We start from the raw sequence: 19,848 nt of genomic DNA on the forward strand, positions 1-19,848 counted from the left end.
GAAAACTTGTTAGAGGAAATATACCAAGCAAAATATCATTTCTCTGAAAACATCAAACTTATAGAAATCAATACAAAGGTAGGACCGATTAGCCATCAATTTCACAGCGACAACAAAAATCAGTTGTTAGTCGGCCGCTATGTTCAATTAGTGACTAGTATTTCTGTCGCTAAACGACTTTGTTTTGTTATAGTGAAAGGCAAGCATTAAGACATTTTGTAAACATCAAGTATATCATCCAAAGCATTTTTTAAAGAATTTTTTAAATCATAAGCATGTGGACTTAAGGCACATCAGTAATACATAAGTCTTTCCTATAATTGTCCATTTTCCATTTTGTATATGTTGATGATATGTGATCCAAAATATGCATCATAACTTAAAAATCATCATCCTATATTTTACTAGTGGTTAGGTGGCTCGATATAAAATAAAGATAGTCTTAAGTTTTTGGTGAGATGGAAGAAAGTTATTTTATTGGAAGTGGTCAATATACAAATTAAAAATGCATAACAAGATTAAGCAATGATGCACACACATATCAATCATAAAAGCAACAGCTACAAAACTAATCAATGAAGTAGTTATCCTAATATGTCATCCTACTCTTCCTAACGTGTTGACATACACTTAAATTTTGTAAGAATGAGATAAATATCTTTTGGAACTCCATACAAGTTATGTCCAAGTTGGTTCACTAAGTACCTTTTGTTAGGATATGTAGAGAACTAAGGGGGGTGAATAATTTCGATCGCTTCTTGGAACTTAGTTTACAGCGAAAAACTTGAAACAATGCTAACACCTTCATTTTATCAATTGGTATTCACCTTCTTGATGTGAGTAATCTAGAGGTCATTCCTTACTCTCACAGATGCACTATAAAAACCTCATTCTCGGAGGTGGAGAAGTCTCATACAAGCTCAAGTATAATAATACAACAAGAAAATAAGAACGTAAAGATAAAATTTAATCGAGAACAACTTTTAGGATTTCCAGTGAGGAACTTTGCATTGTCTACTCTTTTCTTTCTTTGGATTACCTCTTGGTGGTAGAAAATTCAGCAACACTTCTTCTCCAAATACCCAAGAACTAACTGAGCCAAGTGTAAGATCCAGTTTTTTTAAAAAGAAAATTCAAAGAGAGACAATGATAATAAACTTTTCTTTGAAGTAATTATGTATTTAAGGACTTATGGGCTCGGCCCAATTGGTAATGAATGAATTCAACCCTAGGATTTAGTTTGCTTATAAAATGAGGGGTTGAGGAGGGGTGGCGAAAAAAAAATAAAGGAAAAGGATAGGGAAGGCTCTCGGCGGCAAGCAAGAAAGGAGAGGGAGAGGTCTTAGTGGCAAGCAAGAAGGGGAGAGGAGGCTTCAACCTTGGAGGTAAGAACCAGCCAACACCAAGCCTCCAAGCGCAAAGGCACCTCTTAAACCCTTCTTTTACCCCCCAATGTAATTTATAGTATTGGTGCTTACTGAAATCTTTCATGAAAATACATAGAAGCATGTCTTGTTAAATGACAACGGGGCTTCTTGAAGTTCCTTAAGTTTTTCCTTTAGATCTTGTTGTTCTTATCGAGTATTGTTGCTGAAAACTGCAAGGGAGGTTGCTACGTTTTGGGGATTCCTTAGGGTGAAAACTTTCCTTTAGATCTTGCTGGTCTTGTCAAGTATGTTGCTGAAAACCTGCAGGGGATGTTGCTGCGTTTCTTTCCTTCTGATCTTGCTATTCTTGTCGAGTATTGTTGCTGGAAACCTGCAGGGGGTGTTGCAATGTTTTGGGATTCTTTAGGATGAAGTCCAGGAGGTTTAAAGAGGGTTGGGACACGAGACTTACTTATGGTAGGGAGGGAGTTGAGTCGCAAGGTAGAGTTCGTTTCAAGATGAGAGGATCGGTGTCTCTAAGGCGCAATTTTTGAGTTCATCCCTGCATGCTGGGTTTTGCATGCATGCTGGGTTTTGCATGGGGCTATGACTTGATCATTTTATGGGGCAGGTTTTCGAGAGCTATATGTAGCAGATTTTTTGAGGAATACTTGGGGCTATTTGCAGCAAGGTTTGAGAAGTTGTTGAAGGGTGTGCGGGTGTGTAGCAGATTTTGACGAATGGTTGATCACCTGATGTTCAAGGAGGTCTAGGAGTGTAGATGTTATTTAGCCTTATAGGGTTAATGATGTTCATGTTTATTTAGCTTCCCGTAGTTAGTAATATGCATGCTTATTTGACCCACATGTAGATTAATGGTATCACTGTTTAATTAGCTTTATGTAGTTAATGATATTCATGCTTATTGAGCTTCATGTAGTTAATGATATCCACATCTATTGAACTTCATGTAATTGATGATATTTATGCTTATTGAGCTTCACATAGCTAACCATAAGCATGTTATTTGAGATTCATTTAGATTAATGGTATGACTATTTAATTAGCTTTATGTAGTTAATGATATTCATGCTTATTGAGCTTCATGTAGTTAATGATATCCATGCCTATTGAACTTCATGTAATTGATGATATCCATGTTTATTGAGCTTCATATAGTTAACGATATACATGTTATTTGAGCCTTATGTAGATTGATGATATGAATGTTTATTTAGACTTTAGGTAGCCTAACAAGACTTGATAAGGTCATGATGCATGGTTGCCTTAATAGAAATGATGAAAATGACAATAACGATGAGGATTAATGAAAATTATGTGAGGGTCAAGGCCCCAAAGGGACTCCATTTACAGGGCAAAGCCCCAGAGGGACTCCAATACCAAATTTATATATTTAGTCACGACCCAATGACGAGAGTTGTGACGTCCCGTCGCCTGGTACCATGGTTATATAGATTAATCAATCGAATAACGGATAAAGGATATTTGATGTATAATGATTTTAAAGGCTACATGAAATGTTGTGTGACACTCAAAATTTGGCATTTTATGATAGATGCCTATATTCCTGTTTACTATTTCTTTAACAATGAATTTCAACTTTTCAACTATAGGTAGTTTTAATGATGCATGCAACTATTTATGTTCGGAGGTACCGAGTTAGACTCACGAGATTTGGTTTGTGACAGGTGAAGAAACTGATGATGTTGGAGGCTTGGAACCTTGGCCAAACTAGACTAGACAATACACTCTTATGGACCTTGCGATCCAACAAAAAAATAAATAAACAGTATTTATGATTTAGAGAATAAAATTATATTGAATTCATATTTTCAGGATGTTTAACTGGTTTAAAAACTTTCCTTCCTTTTTGATATTCGTAATGGGTTTGAATGCAGGGGTATGGTTCATTGAGTGCGGTCGATTATTTCATTAGAATGATATATGGTGCATGGAATATATAAAAAAAACTTATAATCATTTCAATTGGTATCAAAGCGAAGATTTTGTGAGGGAGGTGTACTTCCAGTTCCGGGGAATCCAAGAGCTGAGCCCCAAGTTTGTGAGTTATTACCGCTTGAATTGTACATGCTGAATTTAAATACTTTTATGATATAAAAGTTAAACGGTTAGATGTTTCAAAAAAGTGAAAGATGGTTATGAATGAGATTGGATGATATATATATAGGTATGTCTCCAAGACAGGTCTATCAAAGGCATAGGAAAGATGGCCGAGATAGAGGAGAACATGAGGAGAAGAGACATGCTACGCTCGACCACCCACCTCTACCACTAGATATTGTTACCCGAATACTAGAAGGAATGACTCAACTCTGTGAGTAGCATATTGGTAATGCCCATAGGGGACAACAGGAGGATGTGTATGTGTAGTTCAGGAGGATGGACCTTAAGGATTTTGCTAGTACTATTGATCCCTTTGTTACTGAGGGGTGGATCTGATCCTTGGAGGTGATTTACCAATACATGAATATAGCTGACACTGACAGGGTTCGATATGCCATATATCTGCTAAAGGATGATGATTCTCTATGGTGGGAGGGAGCTAGAAGAAAGGTTGATCAGAATACCCTGACCTAAGAGGAGTTCAAGAGGATTTTATATGAAAAGTACTTCACTGTTAATGTGAGATTAAGGCTGACGAGGGAGTTTATGAGTCTCCGATAGGGAGACCTGTCTATTGATGAGTTTGTCAAGAAGCTTGATAGAGGATGTTATTTTGTGCCCCTAATCACAAATAATTCTATTGAAAAGTTGAGGCACTTTTTGGATGGTCTCAAGCTTACCATCCGCCGGGATGTTCTGCTGGTCGATCCGATTGAGTATATGACATTGTCACTAAAGCCTACAGAGTTAAGAAGTCCTTGGAAGATATCAAGTGGGAGGTGCAAAGAAAGAGACCCCCCACAACAACAACAATAACAGAATAAGAAATTATATACAAGACCACAGAAAGGACAGGGACAATCGAAGCCTCAGGGGAAACTTAAGCAACAACCACAGGGAGTGGCTGCCCAAACAATAGAGGAGAAGCCGTTGTGCCAAGAGTGCAATCGTCGGCACTATAGCAAGTGTTTGTGGAGTACCTACAAGTGCTTCAAATACAGAGGAGATGGGCACAAAGCTAAAGAATGTCCAAAGTTGCGAGAACCTATTATCGGATGAGCATTTATAATGCATGCCAAGAAAGTAGAGTCAGACACTACGCTTATTATAGATAATTCAACTAATTTGACGTACTTATTACCTATTGCATAAAATGTTACGCATTTGGGGGGGGGCGAAATTAGTTGAGGTAATCTGAACCTGGTGACTTAGGATTGCATGTCTCGAATTCTTACATGATTTAAGATGGGATCACGAATAAGAAGATTATGGACGTGAAATATAGGGTTACAAGCATAATAAGGATTAGAATTTGATCAATTCGAAACTTTAAGGGACTTAATGGGCAATTTTTGAAAATTTTTAGGCTTAAATGGATGTGATGGTATGTTGTCTCAGGTAGAATATCTATCACAGGTGTAGTTTTCTATGCTTTGTTAGATTCGGGAGCTACACACTCATTTATATCTGAGACCTTCATAAAGTGACTGGGAATCTTATCGGAAGACGTGGGGATTGGGTTTAGAGTCACCAGACCTTCTAGCAAGTAGATGTTATCTACCTGGATGACGAAGGACATGAAGCTTAGACTGCAGGAGCATGTGATTCGGCTAGATCTTATTGTGTTTCCAATGCCTAAGTTCGACATTATTCTGGGAATGGATTAGTTATCGCAGAATGGAGCTTCGATCAACTTCTGGGGAAGGTCGATATCCGTCTGACCACTCTGCGGAGAGTTGTTTATTTTTGAGACAGCCAAGAACAAGTAAAAGTCGCACCTCATTTCTTGCATCAGTGCGAGGAAGCTTATGATGAGGGGCTGCCAAGGATTTCTAGCCAATGTTGTTTCGATACTTGATACAATCGGCCAGAAGGTGGAGGATGCAGTGGCGGACCGACTGGGGGGGCTGAGGGGGTCCATTGACATCGTCGGACGACAAGAAAATTTCTAAGCGACGCAAGAAGATGAGAGGAGGCTTCTGTGGGACCGTTGGGCCGGCTAGAAGGGGGGGTTGAATAGCCCTGTAAAAAAAACAAAAGCAACCCTTCTCGAACTCTTAAACTAACACTTGTATAAAATTAGCTAAGCAGAAATACAAGAAATAAACGAGGCACCGTGTTTGACTTGGTTACAACCGGGGAGGTTGTTAATCCAAGGAAAGTGATCGCACTAAAAACTCCTTCGGACGGAGAAGCCTCTTACACAAGTTGAAAGCTTAGAAAGGTGGACAAGTGTTGGAATGCTAATTCTTGAGTTGATTAAAGCTTCTTGACCAAGGCTATATTTATAGCCTTGGTGGCGCCCTGAGGGTTCCAGGTGCCCTGAGAGGATAAATTTTATCCCAACGTTCAGATCGAGTTTGACTCGATCCGTCAAAAATCAGGTCCGGGCGGGCGCCCCGAGCCCAAAGTCAACATCGTTGACTTTTTGTCCGGGACCTCTTCTCTGGTTCGATCCCTCCTCGGTCCGGTTCTTCTCCTCGGATCCGCTCTCTTGGGTGCCATCCGGAAAAGGGCTCACCCAACCCAACTTCCGGTCTTCTCGGGCGTGCTTCCCTCGGCTTCTCGTCCCTCGGGAATTGCAGCGTGTTTCCTTCTCGTCCGCCGGCGTACTCATCCGCAGTCTTCCTCTCTCGGTCTTCTCGTTAGCTGCGTCTCTTGCTCCCGAGCAATCTTCGCTCCCACTTTCGTCCCTCGGAACCACCGCTGCTTCCTTCTCGTCCGGTGTACTCTTCCGCAAGGCCTCCTTCCCGTGCCGTCCTTCTCGCTAGCTGCGTCTTCCGCTCGACTACCTGTGTTCCTAAGCTCCTGCACACTTAGACATAAGGTTAAATACACAGGACCTAACTTAACTTGTTGATCACACCAAAACAACCTTGGGGTTCCAACAGCTTCAGCCTCCCCCACTTGGACGCCCGCCCATGGCGCTTGCTGCCAGTGCCGGTGTAGTCGTGTAGGCGCGGTGCCGCGGTGCGCCGTGCACCGGTGCGGCGGTCAGGCGTGTTGGTTGCTACTCAGAAAACCTAGAGGTTCCACTGTACAAAAATTTTGTACAAAGGTCTGAACCTTTTCCTAGCTACCATGTGTTCTTTTAAATTAAATTTTGGATCGCCTGCAGAACTTAACACGTTTGATCCAAAACTTAATCTATTTGTTCTTTTAGGTTTTGACTTGGATCTCCTGCGGAACTTAACACGTTTGATCCAAATCACCTAAGTTATTAATTTCATTAAATATTAATTTCCAAAATTGGTTCCCAGTACTGACGTGGTGAGGCACATGGCCTTCTTGGATATGGGAGCAACCACCACCGACTAGACAAAACCTTTTAAGGAAAGTTAATATTTAATTTCCTAAAATAACTTTAGGTCAACCAAAAAGAACAATCAAATCACAAGGAAAAGAAAAACAAAAGAACACTATATCGAAAACAAATTCGAAACACTAGAATCGTATGCCTCTTGTATTTAGTATTATTTCCAAAAATAACTAGTATGATGCGTAAAGAAAAATTACTAGTTATACCTTTTAGAAAACCTCTTGATCTTCTACCATATTCCTCTTCTAACCTCGGACGTTGTGTGGGCAACGATCTTCCAAGATGAGAACCACCAAGCACCTTCTTCTTCCTTACAAGTTTCGGCCATCAAAACTTCTCCTAGGATGAAGAGGTTCGGCCACCACCACCATGCTCCAAGGGATGCTAGAAAAGAGGCTTCTTTTCTCTCCTTCTTCTCCTTCTTAGATCCGCCACCAAAGCTATCTCCACCAGAAGGTTTCGCCACACAAAGGAGAGGAGAGGAAAGAAAGGGCACACACCCAAGGAGAAAGAGAGGAAAAATAGAATAGAGTTCTTCTCCATGAAGCCTCCTCTACCCCTCTTTTATAATCCTTGGTCTTGCGAATAAGGAAAATTTAATAAAAACTTTCTTAATTCTTTTGCCGTTGAAAAGAAAATTTATTTAATTAAAATAATTTTCTTCTCATCAATTATAACCATATTAAAGCTACAAACGAGGAGAGTTTTAATTAATTAAAACTTCTAATTTGTCTCTAGAAATTTATAAAAATTTCTCAATAATTTTCATCCCTTGATTGGTTAATAAAAGAAAATTTTATAAATTAAAATCTTTCTTTTAAACATGTGGATAAAAAGAAAGTTATCTCTAAAATTAAAATCTCTTTTAATCTACAAATAAGGAAAGATATCAAATCTTTTCTTAATCTCTTGAGGAAACTTATAAAAGAGAATATTTAATTTTTAACTCTCTTTTAAATCATGAACATGGTTAAAAAGGAAAGTTTTCTTAAAAATTTAAAATCCTCCTTTCAATCAACAAATAAGGAAAGATTTCAAATTTTAAACTCTCTTTTAAACATGTAGATGATTTACAAATTAGGAAAGTTTTACCAAAATTAAAACCATCCTTTTAAACTACAAATAAGGAAAGAGATTAATCTCTTCTCTTAATCTTTTGTAGAAAGCTATAAAAGGAAATTTTTAATTTTAAACTCTCTTTAAAATCATGATATCCACATGAAATAATTTTAATAAAAATCCTTTTAATATTCTAGTGGCCACCTAAGCTTGGGACCCAAGCTTTGGCCGACCACCTACGGCTCATCCACTTGGCGGCCACAGCTTGGGTTCCAAGCTGGCTTGGACCCGTTAGATGGGTAAGAAGGTGGTATCGGTGGGTATAAATCTCATATACTAGAGGCTACGATAGGGAATGAGAGGAGGAATTGGTTTTGGTCTCCGATAAAATTAAGCATCCCGTCTGCCCGAACACACAACTTAATTTTATCAATAATAATTCATTCCACTAGAGAACTATTATTGAACTACCGATCCAAATTACATTTTGGGCTCCTTCTATCATGAGTGTGTTAGTCTCCCTGTGTTTAAGATAACAATGTCCACTAATTAAGTAAGTTCTTGACAACTTACTTAATTAATATCTAACTCAGTAGTACCACTCAACTTCATCATCATGTCGGACTTAAGTCACCTGCGAGGTTTACACGACAATCCTTATGAGCTCCTCTTGGGGACATTCTCAACCTAGATTCCTAGGACACGATTTCCTTCTATAATCAACACACACTATAAGTGATATCATTTCCCAACTTATCGGGCTTATTGATTCATCGAACTAAATCTCACCCATTGATAAATTAAAGAAATAAATATCAAATATATGTGCTTGTTATTATATTAGGATTAAGAGCACACACTTCCATAATAACTGAGGTCTTTGTTCCTTTATAAAGTCAGTATAAAAGAAACGGCCTCTAATGGTCCTACTCAATACACTCTTAGTGTACTAGTGTAATTATATAGTTAAGATAAACTAACACCTAATTACACTACGACCTTCCAATGGTTTGTTCCTTTCCATCATGGTCGTGAGCTACTGTTTATAATTTATAAGGTACTGATAACATGATCTTCCGTGTGTGACACCACACACCATGTTATCTACAATATAAATTAATTGAACAACTACATTTATCACAAATGTAGACATTTGACCAATGTGATTCTTATTTCTAGATAAATATTTTATACCAAAAGCTAGGCTTTAAGTATACATTCTAACAAGGCGGTGGCGCGGTGCCGATGCGGGCGGTGCACCGGTGCGTTTGTGTGGTGTGTCGTGCAGGTGCAGGTGCAGTGACGGCGAGAACGAGGCGTTTTTTTCATATTCTTACTTTCCTAGTATTTTTAATTAAATAATATACAAGTATACAACTTAGTAGTAAGTGGGCCCATGTTAAATAAATGAAATAATAATAAAAAAAATAAAAACATTAAACATGACATCTGCTTTTATTTTCTTTAATTCGTTGCCGACTTGCCGATTTGCCCTCTTCGCTGCTGCTTCACAGAACGGCGGCGGAAACCCTAAATCCCTAATCTCTTCCTCTCCAACTCCAACTCTCCTCCAAGGCTCTAGAGTCTAAGGCTCCAATCCTCCAACCAAGTCTCCAAGTGCGGTAGTCAGTGCCTCTAAGCCTCAGTGGAGTCGCGGACCCGTGGTCTCGCTCGCGAACAGCCAAGTGGCAAGCGGCGCTGTGGTGGCAGTATTCTCCATTCTCCAACCGGCAACTGAATCTCTAAGGCTCCAAGTTCCAACGTCATTTCTCCATAAGGTTTGAACTTTGAACTTAGATTTGTTGTGTTTTATTTTTTTTTTACAGTTTGATTTTTTTTGGAAATGTATAGAAATTAGAATATCATTTTACCATTGAAATTTAGTTTTCTATTAGATTGGTAGTTTTTCATTATTATTTCATGTTTTTTTGTAAAATGTATAGAATTGCATTTGTATATTTTTCCATTACATAATTTATTAAAGTTTTAGTTTAATGTACAGAATTGCATTTGTACATTTTTCATTACATAATTTATTAAAGTTTAGTTTTCTATTGCATTTGTAGTGGACCTAGTGGTAGATTGGTAGTTTATTAAAGTTTTAGTTCAATATATATTTTTTCATTACATAATTTATTTTTAGTTATTTATTTGTGTATGATATGGAGAGATTTTTTAAACGAACTCGTAGTTCCAGCTCTGGCTCCTCTAATGAGCCGAATGTTATTGAACAAGTGGAAAATCAATCTCGTGTAGAATTAAATTTAGATGATATTGTTAGTGATCCGGGATTATGAAAACCAATTGAAGAATTTGATATTGCTATTCGAGATCAAGCTCGAAGAGAGTATGTGCTCCGAGGGCCTTGTCAACCAAATGGTCATGTGTATCCGAAAACAACTTTTGGTAATCAAGAAAGAAGTTTTCAAGGAACTTGGTATAACAAATATACATGGCTAGAGTATAGCATATCAAAAGATGCTGCATTTTACTTTTGGTGTTATCTTTTCAAACCGTTAAATAAAGAAAATGTAGATAATGCCTTTATAAAAGATGAATACAACAATTGGAAAAGGGCATTAGAAAGATTCAATCGTCATATGAGGACTGTGAATAGTTGTCACAATGAAGCTAGAATACAATTTGAGGCATTTCAAGATCAAAGGCATAGTGTGGGGAATATTTACGAGTACATAGTCGCGATATGGAAATTGATTATCGCACTTGTTTAACAGCAATGTTGGATGTGACACGCTTTTTATTGAAGCAAGGGTTACCTTTTCGAGGACACGATGAGTCAACTAGTTCTTCAAATAAAGGTAATTTTCTTGAGTTGCTTGAATGGTATAGTCAACGAAATGAAGAGGTTTCTAAAGTTATAAAACAAAATGCTCCTGCAAACAATCAATTGACTTCCCCAAAAATTCAAAAGGATTTAACACGTGCTTATGCTTCAGAGATCACACTTGCTATAATCTATGATATTGATGGGAGTTGTTTTGAGGTATGTGAATAAAGAAGGATGTGTGATTGAACGATTTCTTGCAGTTGTGCATGTGCCTGACACTAGTTCTCATTCTTTGAAAATGGCTATTGATGCTTTATTTGTGCAACATGGTTTATCATTATCTATATTGAGAGGCCAAGGATATGATGGAGCTTCAAATATGCGTGGCGAGTTTAATGGATTGAAATCCCTGATACTACAAGAAAATCCATTTGCAATGTATGTTCATTGTTTCTCTCATCAGCTCCAATTAGTTCTTGTTGCTGTTGCCCATGATAATTTTACTGTGAGTGAATTTTTTGGGTATATAACCATGATTGTGAATATATCTGGAGCATCTTGTAAGAGGAGAGATCAACTTAGAAAGATTCAACATGATAAGATAATTGTTGAATTGGAAAGTGGAGAAATTACTAGTGGAAAAGGAAAAAATCAAGAAACTAATTTAGCAAGACCTGGAGATACTCGTTGGGGATCACACTACTTAACATTATTTCGTTTATGCTCTATGTGGTATTCAGTGATAGAAGTGTTAGAAAATGTACATGATGATACCTCTTATTCTGCGAATAAAGGTGTTGCCACAGGTTTAATTGAGAAGATGGAAAGTTATCAATTTATTTTTGTGTTACATTTGATGAAGTATATATTGGGAATTACAAATAAGTTATCATTTTCCCTACAACAAGGGGATCAAAATATTGTTCAAGCCATGTCCTTGGTTAGAAGTGTGAAATGTCGACTACAAGACTTCAGGGAATATGGATGGCAGATAATTTTGGTACAAGTTAACACATTTTATGAATTGAATATGATTCCAATACTTGATATGGAGGACAACATGCTAACTCGTGGTCATGGCAGGTGTAGAGGGCAACTCATCACCAATTTTCATCATTATCGTGTGGAGATTTTTTGTCAAGTATTATTTCTAAAAATCTATTTTTTTTGTTAAAGAGATTTCATTGATTATTAATGTTATCATGGTTGCAAATTTGAATGCTAGGTTGTTAATTTAATTATACAAGAGATGAATAATCGTTTTTCAGAAGTTAGTACGGAATTGCTTGGTTGTATATCATGTCTTCATCCAAGAAATTATTTCTCGCAATTTGATGTTCACAAACTCATCCATCTTGCTTATTTTTATCCCGAGGACTTCTGTGGTACTGATTATTTATTTTTGGAACAACAACTTATGAGTTACTTTTATAATCTGCGGGATGATCCTTACTTTTCTTCAATTGATGACTAGGGAATTCTTGCTCAGAAATTAGTTGATACTGAAAAACATTTGGTGTTCCCATTGGTTTATCGTATGATAGAGTTGGCATTAGTTTTACCAGTTGCAACTGCTTCGGTTGAACGAGTTTTTTCTGCAATGAAGACTGTGAAGATTGATTTACGCAATAGAATGGGAGATGAATAGATGAATGACAGTCCAGTTGTATATATTGAAAAGGATATTTTTTCTACAATTGAAAATGAGCAAATATTACAATATTTTCAACGAATGCAGTCTCGTAGAATCCAATTATCTCCTTTTGTATCGACTCATCGGCCGTCGCAGACTTCTATGCCAACCCGGAAGAAAGGTAGACTAATCTTTCCTAAACTTCTAGTTTTTTTTTTCTTACAAGTTAGATCAAATATTCTCAATGTTAATTTATCAGGTTATGGAGATTCGGTCGAGTATTAAGTGGGACAAAGGAAAGGCTCTCAAGTTCTAGTCTCTTGGACTCTTGGTAAACTCTAACAATATCATTTCAATCATATATTATAAGTATTAGTATTGCAGTCTGTTAGTCTGTTATATGGTTTAAATGAGAATCTTAAGTATTCAACAAGATCAATTGGTTGCGATTAACTTAATAGGCAAAATGGCTAATAGCTTTTGCATGGAGAGTGTTTCATGTTGGTAGTCATCAAGTGGGTTGCAAAATGAGATGTACAACTATTTCTTATTGCTTCTGTATTGGCGGGAATATTTGCTATTAAAGTATTCTTTGTTCATCGTTGATTTCTTAAAATTCTGAACCTCTTTTTTTGCTATGTTCTACACTATCTGTCATGAGAATTTCATGCATATTATGATTTATGTGAGTGACGTTCATGTTCATTTGGCTATAGTTTTTGCAGCAACGTATATTATGCAAGAGTTAAAGCCTTGGAGGGATCAACACACTGGAAATGAATAGGCTAGAGCTTAACTTCTTTGTCAATTAGATTTCAGACTTCATGTATATAGTTTCTGCAGCATCATATATTATGCAAGAGTTAATGTAAAACTTTAATTATTAAATATTTTTATTTAGTCGCACCAAAAAATATCTATGTAACTCAGCCCCCATGAATTTTTTTTTTGGTTCCGCCCCTGGGAGGAGGTCGAAGTTGTCCGAGAATTTCCTAGTGTATTTCTTGAGGATGTCTCTGACATTCCTCCGGAAAGAGAGGTGGAATTGTCCATTGAGATGATACCATATACGATGTCAATCTCTAAGGCATTGTATCATCTCGCACCAACATAAATGAAAGAACTAAAAGATCATATTCAAGAGCTACTGGATAAAGGATTCATTCGCCCAAGCTTTTCATAATGTGGTGCACCAGTATTATTCGTGAAAAAAAAGGTTGGAAGTATGAGACTCTGTATCGATTATCAAGAGTTGAATAGAGTGACAGTGAAGAATAAGTATCCTTTGTCAAGAATCGAAGATTTATTTGATCAGTTGCAAGGAGCATCGATATTTTCAAAGATAGATCTTTGATCAAGATACCATCAGCTGAGGGTAAGAGAAGTGGACGTGCATAAGATGACTTTTAGGACTCGATATGGACATTATAAGTTTATGGTGATATCATTCGGAGTGACAAATGCCCCAGCGATCTTTATAGACCTCATAAATTACGTATTTCAGCCGCATCTCGATCAGTTGATTATCATATTTATAGACGACATTTTGATCTATTCAAGAAGTAGAGAAGAGCATAGTCAACACTTGAGGACCACTTTACAGATACTACAAGACCGAAAACTATTTGCAAAGTTCAACAAATGTGAGTTCTGGTTAGAGAAGGTGGCATTCCTGGGCCACATTATTTCGAAGGATGCGGTAGAAGTAAATCCTACTAAAGTCGAGGCATTCAAAGGATGGTTAGTGCCTAAAAATGCAACCGAGATACACAGTTTCTTGGGTTTAGTGGGCTACTGCCAAAAATTCATCAAGAGTTTTTTTTCCATTGCAATGTCCTTAACAGCTCTGACAAAGAAGAATGCCAAGCTTGCATGCAGAGTTAATTGCCAAGACAGTTTTGAGTAGTTGAAGCAAGCACTTACCACCGCGCTAGTTTTAGCTATGCCATCAGGACAGGGAGAGTATGTGTTATATATGGATGCTTTAAAACTAGGTTTGGGTGCAGTTCTTATGCAGCATGATTAAGTAATTGCATGTCTCTCGACAACTAAAAGTGCATGAAAAGAATTATCCGACTCATGACCTCAAACTGACAGCAGTTGTGTTTGCTCTGAAGATATGAAGATACTATTTGTATGGGGAGAAGTGCAAAATCTTTACTGACCACAAAAGGTTAAAGTATTTCTTCACCCAAAAAGAGTTTAATATGAGACAGGGAAGATAGCTGGAGCTTGTGAAGAACTACGACTATAATATTAGCTATCACCTTGGAAAAGCTAATGTCGTTGTTGATATCGTGAGCATGAAAACAACAATCATTGTACTACTATTAGTACAGAAACCTCTTCAGACAGAAATTCAGGGATTTAACCTCGAGATGTATGATGGGGGTCAGACTCCTAATTTATCTACTCTAACAGCACAACCTACCTTGAGAGACAAAATTCAGACAGGACAAGCTATTGATAAGCAGATACAGAAGTGGAGATCAAAGTGTTGAAGATCGTTGACTGACAAGGAGGGGGTTGAATAGCTAGGTCACCCCTAATCTACGGTTCTCTCTTCCTACACGTGTTAATTGCATAGTGAAAATACAAATAAACAACGCTAAACAATAAGGAAGAACACTAAACAGTTAACACGCCAATTTACATGGTTCGGAGATAAAGCTCCTACTCTATAACTGTCCGTAAGGTGGACGATCCCAATCTGTCGGTGGATGATTCCCTAGAGAACTTTCGGCTAGCTCGCGTAGCTCCTTGTGGGTGGAAAAAACTCATCACAACTCGCACAAGATCACACTAGATCACTTGAGCACTTAGAGACTCTAATTAGGATTAACCACCACTAATTTTATCACCTTGCTCAAACATCCCGAGCTCCATTAAATAAAGCTCGAATGAAAACATCCAAGCAAAGTTTCTGCCACCAGTCGACTGTCATACTTACCAGTCGACTAACCTTCGTGGATTTCTACTGCTACAAGCCAACGACTTAATACCATCAACTGATGAAAACACTAGTCGACTGCTATAATAACGCTATAAAAACTGCTACAGTACTTAGAATTTTACCCTAGGTACAATCTCTTATGCACTTGTCCTTGCCCGTACAGCCTAAACCTAGCTTTCTAGCTTCCTCCAACAACCTCGCGTCCATCGGATGTCTTCTCATCCTTCACGCCTTACCTTCTAAAGCTTCCATCAGCCTTGTCATTATTGTTAGGTCTTCCTTTGCCAAGAGGTCGCACCTCCAGAACTTCATCCATTGCCAAGTCACACTTGGACTTACGTTGCCAAGACTACATGCTTAGACTTACATAGCTAAGACTCACCCTTAGACTTTCCTCCATTGTCAAGATCATACTTGGGCTCTTCTTGTTGTACCTGTATCCTACACACTCACAATGATATCAAATACAATAATAAAACTAATTTAAATCTTTGCCTAAATATCAAAACCTAGAGTATCCGAATTGCTCCAACAAGAAGGATGAGTCTAAGGGCTTATTCAGTTGAAGATGGTACTGTCAAATATCAGGACCGACTCTAGGTTCCTGGTGTTGACTCACTTAGAGTTGAGATTTTGACAAAAGCCCATAATACTCCATATTTTGTACATCCAGGAAGTATAAAGATGTTTAAGAACGTACAATTACTTTATTGGTAGCCATGTACGAAACCAGACATCGCGTGTTTCCTATTTGAATGACTAACTTATCAACAAGTCAAAGTAGAACATCATAGGCTAGTAGGGATGCTTAAACCACTTCCAATTCTAGAGTGGAAATGGGAAAATATCACCATAGATTTTGTAATGGGCTTATCGAAGATGGTGAAAGTCTTTAATGACATTTGGGTGATAGTTGATAATCTCACTAAATCAGCGCATTTCCTACCAGTAAAAACGACCTTCTTCATGACTTAGTATGCAAAGTTATACATTCAGGAAATAGTCAGACTGCATGGGATTCCTGTTTCTATAGTATCAGACAGAGATCTAAGATTCACCTCGACTTTCTGGAAAAGTTTTCATTCGGCTATGGGAACTAAACTACTATGTAGTATGACATTTCATCCTCAAATAGATGATCAGTGAGAGAGGGTGATATAGATTTTGAAAGACTTACTGTGAGCGTGTGTGATCGATTTCCAAGGAAATTAGGAATTGAAACTACCACTCGTGGAGTTCACCTTTAACAACAGTTATCAGTCATCCATATGCATGGATCCTTATTAGACACTTTATGGAAGGAAATATAGATCCCCTGTCCATTGGGATGATGTGGGAGAAAGGGCAGAGGTGGACCCAGAAATCATGAGTTATATGACAGATTTAGTAGTCAAAATCAGGAATAGAATGAAGATCGCTCAAAGTCAATAAAAGAATTATCCTGACAAAAGAAGAAGGGGCATGGAGTTTGCAGTTGGGGATCACGTTTTCGTGAAAATAACACTGATGATGGGTGTTATGAGATTTGGAAAGAAGATAAGCTCAGTCCGTGATTCCTTGGGCCCTTCGAGATCCTAGACAGGGTGAGAACATTGTCTTACCGAGGGGCCTTACCATCTAATCTTGTTGGAGTGCATAATGTGTTTCACATCTCGATGTTGCGTAAGTATATGTCGAATCCCACCCACGTGTTAAATTTTGAACTACTACAGCTTACCCTAAATTTGTCCTATGAGGAGAGACCCTTATAGATATTGGACTGACAAGAGAGGAAGCTACATAATAGGACAGTCAAGTTGGTCAAGGTTAGGTGGTTGAATCACGCTAACAAGGAGGCCACTTGGGAGATGGAAGTTGACATGAGGGACCTCTACCTAGAGTTAATTGGTAAGTTTTAAATTTTGAGGATGAAATCCATCTAGGGGGAGGATTTATAAGGTCCATTTTTTAAAAAAATAAAATTCAAAGGAGGAAAATGATAATAAACTTTTCTTTGAAGTAATTATGAATTTAAGGGGGGCTAAATTGATATTAACCAATTGATGAACTATGGGCTCATCCCAATTGGTAATAACAACCCTAGGATTTAGTTGCTTATAAGAGGGGGGCTTGAGGAGGGGCAGTGACAAAAAAAAGAAAGGAAAAAGAGAGGGAGGGGTCTCAACGACAAGCAAGAAAGGAGAGGGAGAGGTCTCAAAGGCAAGCAAGAAAGGGAGAGGAGGTTTCAACCTTGGAGGGAAGAACAAGCCAACACCAAGCCTCCAAGCGCAAAGACACCTCTTAAACCCTTCTTTTATCCCCCATGCAATTTATAGTATTGGTGCTTACTTAAATCTTTCATGAAAATATGTAGAAGCATGTCTTGTTAAATGACAATGGAGCTTCTTGAAGTTCCTTAAGTTTTTTCCTTTAGATCTTGTTTTTCTTGTCAAGTATTGTTGTTGAAAAATTATAGGGGAGGTTGTTGTGTTTTGGGGATTCCTTAGGGTGAAGACTTTCTTTTAGATCTTGCTATTCTTGTCAAGTATTGTTGCTGGAAACCTGCAAGGGATGTTGCTACGTTTCTTTCCTTCCGATCTTGTTGTTCGTGTCGAGTATTATTGTTGGAAATCTGCAAGGGGTGTTGTTGCATTTTGGAATTCTTTAAGAAGGAGTCCAAGAGATTTAAAGAGGGCTGGGATGCGAGACTTACTTCTGGCGGGGAGGGAATTGAGTTGCAAAGTAGAGTTTATTTCAAGAAGGGAGGATCGGTGTCTCTAAGGCGCAGTTTTTTAGTTCATCCTTGTAGGCTAGAGTTTGTGAGGGGCCGTGGCCTGATCATTTTATAAGCCAAGTTTTTGAGAGCTATTTGTAGTAGATTTTTTGTTTTTTGAGGATTACTCGGGGCTATTTGTAGCAAGGTTTGAGAAGTTGTTGAAGGGTGTCGGGTATGTAGCAGATTTTGACGAATGGTTGATTACCTAATGTTAGAGGAGGTCTAGGAGTGTGGATGTTTATTTAGCTTTATGTGGTTAATGATGTTCATGTTTATTTAGCTTTACGTATTTAGTGATATGCATGCTTATTTGAGCCTCATGTAGATTAATGGTATGATTGTTTAATTAGCTTTATATAGTTAATGATATTCATGCTTATTGAGCTTCATGTAGTTAATGATATCCATGTCTATTGAACTTCATGTAATTGATAATATTCATATTATTTGAGTCTTATGTAGATTAATGATATGAATGTTTAGTTAGGCTTTAGGTAGCCTAACAAGACCAGATAAAGTCATGATGCATGGTTGCCTTAACAGAAATAATGAAAATGACAATTACAATGAGGATTAATGAAAATTCTATGAGGATCAAGGTCCCAGAGGGACCTCGTTTACGGGATAAGTCCCCAGAGGGACTCCAATATTAGATTTTCATATTTGGCCATGGCCTAGTGACGAGAATTGTTGATGTCCTGCCGCTTGGTACCAAGGTTACTGTAACACCCCAAATTTCATGATTTGGAGTCCCAAAAGACCTTATTAAAATCTAGAAATGCTATAGAAAAATTCTAGAGATTTTTAGAAATTTTTTGAGTTTGTTTGGTATTTTTACCAAGAGAAAGAAGTTTAAATATATATATATATATATAAGTGTTAAAGCTGGGTTTTGAACCCAAGAGCTCGGACCCGAACCAGATTTTAACGGACTCAGCCAACCAACTAGTCTGCAAACGTTTTGTTAATTATATATGGAAGTGAAATATATTTAAGCTATAGTTAGAACGTTTAAAATAAATTGGAATAAAAAGTGCGCGGCGGAAGAATCGAAGCCTAAACCTTTGATTCGGTTAAAAGCCGGCTAACCAACTGGGCTAACAATTGTTACTTGATTAAGTAAAGGAAGAATTTTATTTAAGTAATAGAAGTTAATAGCAAGAAATAATAGGAAGAAAATAGGTTACAGCCAGGATTTGAACCAATGCGCCGGGCTTTAAGCAGAACGCAGCCCACCAAAAGACCAGTCGAACTTTTCTTAACTAAATCTATATTGAAATATATTTAAGTAGTACTAGTTAATAGAAATATGAGAGTATTAAAAGGAGAACTTAGGTTATAGCCGAAACCAAAATTTCCCCTCCTCTCTCACCCTCGCGTCGGCGCTTCTCGTCGGGCGAAACCGCAGCAGCAAGCAAGGGGCGTTCCGGCAGCCGGCGAGGGCGTTCTCCGAAGATTTCTTTACCATCATGATCACCTTATCGAGGAGAACAAGTGGAGGTGAAGGAGTTGCCGAGAGCTTGAGTCCTCCGCAAGCCCTAGAAGTATTAGAAGCCACCTTCTTTGGCTGTAAGTCCTAGAACAAGAGGTAAGTCGCTACTCACCTGCAGTAGGATAGTTCCGGATTTCGATTCGTTTTGGTATTTCCTTATTTGTTCGAGTTGTGCTGTAAAGCATGTTAGGGATTTGCCTGTGCCGTGAGTTTTCAAAGGAAGAATAGTTATATTTTGTTTTCCTTACCATGACATTGAGTATGAAGAATAGAAGATATGAGAATTGAAATGAGTTTTCATTTTGGTTGGTGGCTATAGATAGCAAAACCAGGTTTA

At 37.9% G+C, this 19,848-nt stretch overlaps 1 protein-coding gene across 2 annotated transcripts; it reads left to right on the top strand.

Annotated features, from left to right (window-relative positions):
• The first annotated feature begins 1,264 nt into the window (after positions 1-1,264).
• LOC122047443 (zinc finger MYM-type protein 1-like) lies at positions 1,265-13,510 on the top strand. Of its 2 annotated transcripts, XR_006130538.1 has the most exons (4): positions 1,265-1,385; positions 12,153-12,492; positions 12,571-12,642; positions 13,037-13,510. XR_006130538.1 is itself a non-coding variant. In XM_042608751.1 (2 exons), exon 1 carries the CDS (start codon positions 10,869-10,871, stop codon positions 11,850-11,852), a length of 984 nt encoding a protein of 327 aa, XP_042464685.1. In that variant the 5' UTR covers positions 9,675-10,868; the 3' UTR covers positions 11,853-12,492; positions 12,571-12,647. The 2 variants fall into 2 exon arrangements, 1 of the variants encoding a protein (XP_042464685.1); XM_042608751.1 differs by lacking the exons at positions 1,265-1,385; positions 13,037-13,510 and having other exon boundaries at positions 9,675-12,492; positions 12,571-12,647.
• The last annotated feature ends 6,338 nt before the right edge of the window (positions 13,511-19,848 follow it).

The sequence above is a fragment of the Zingiber officinale genome, chromosome 2B, assembly GCF_018446385.1.
Source record: "Zingiber officinale cultivar Zhangliang chromosome 2B, Zo_v1.1, whole genome shotgun sequence".
Lineage (NCBI taxonomy): Eukaryota > Viridiplantae > Streptophyta > Magnoliopsida > Zingiberales > Zingiberaceae > Zingiber > Zingiber officinale.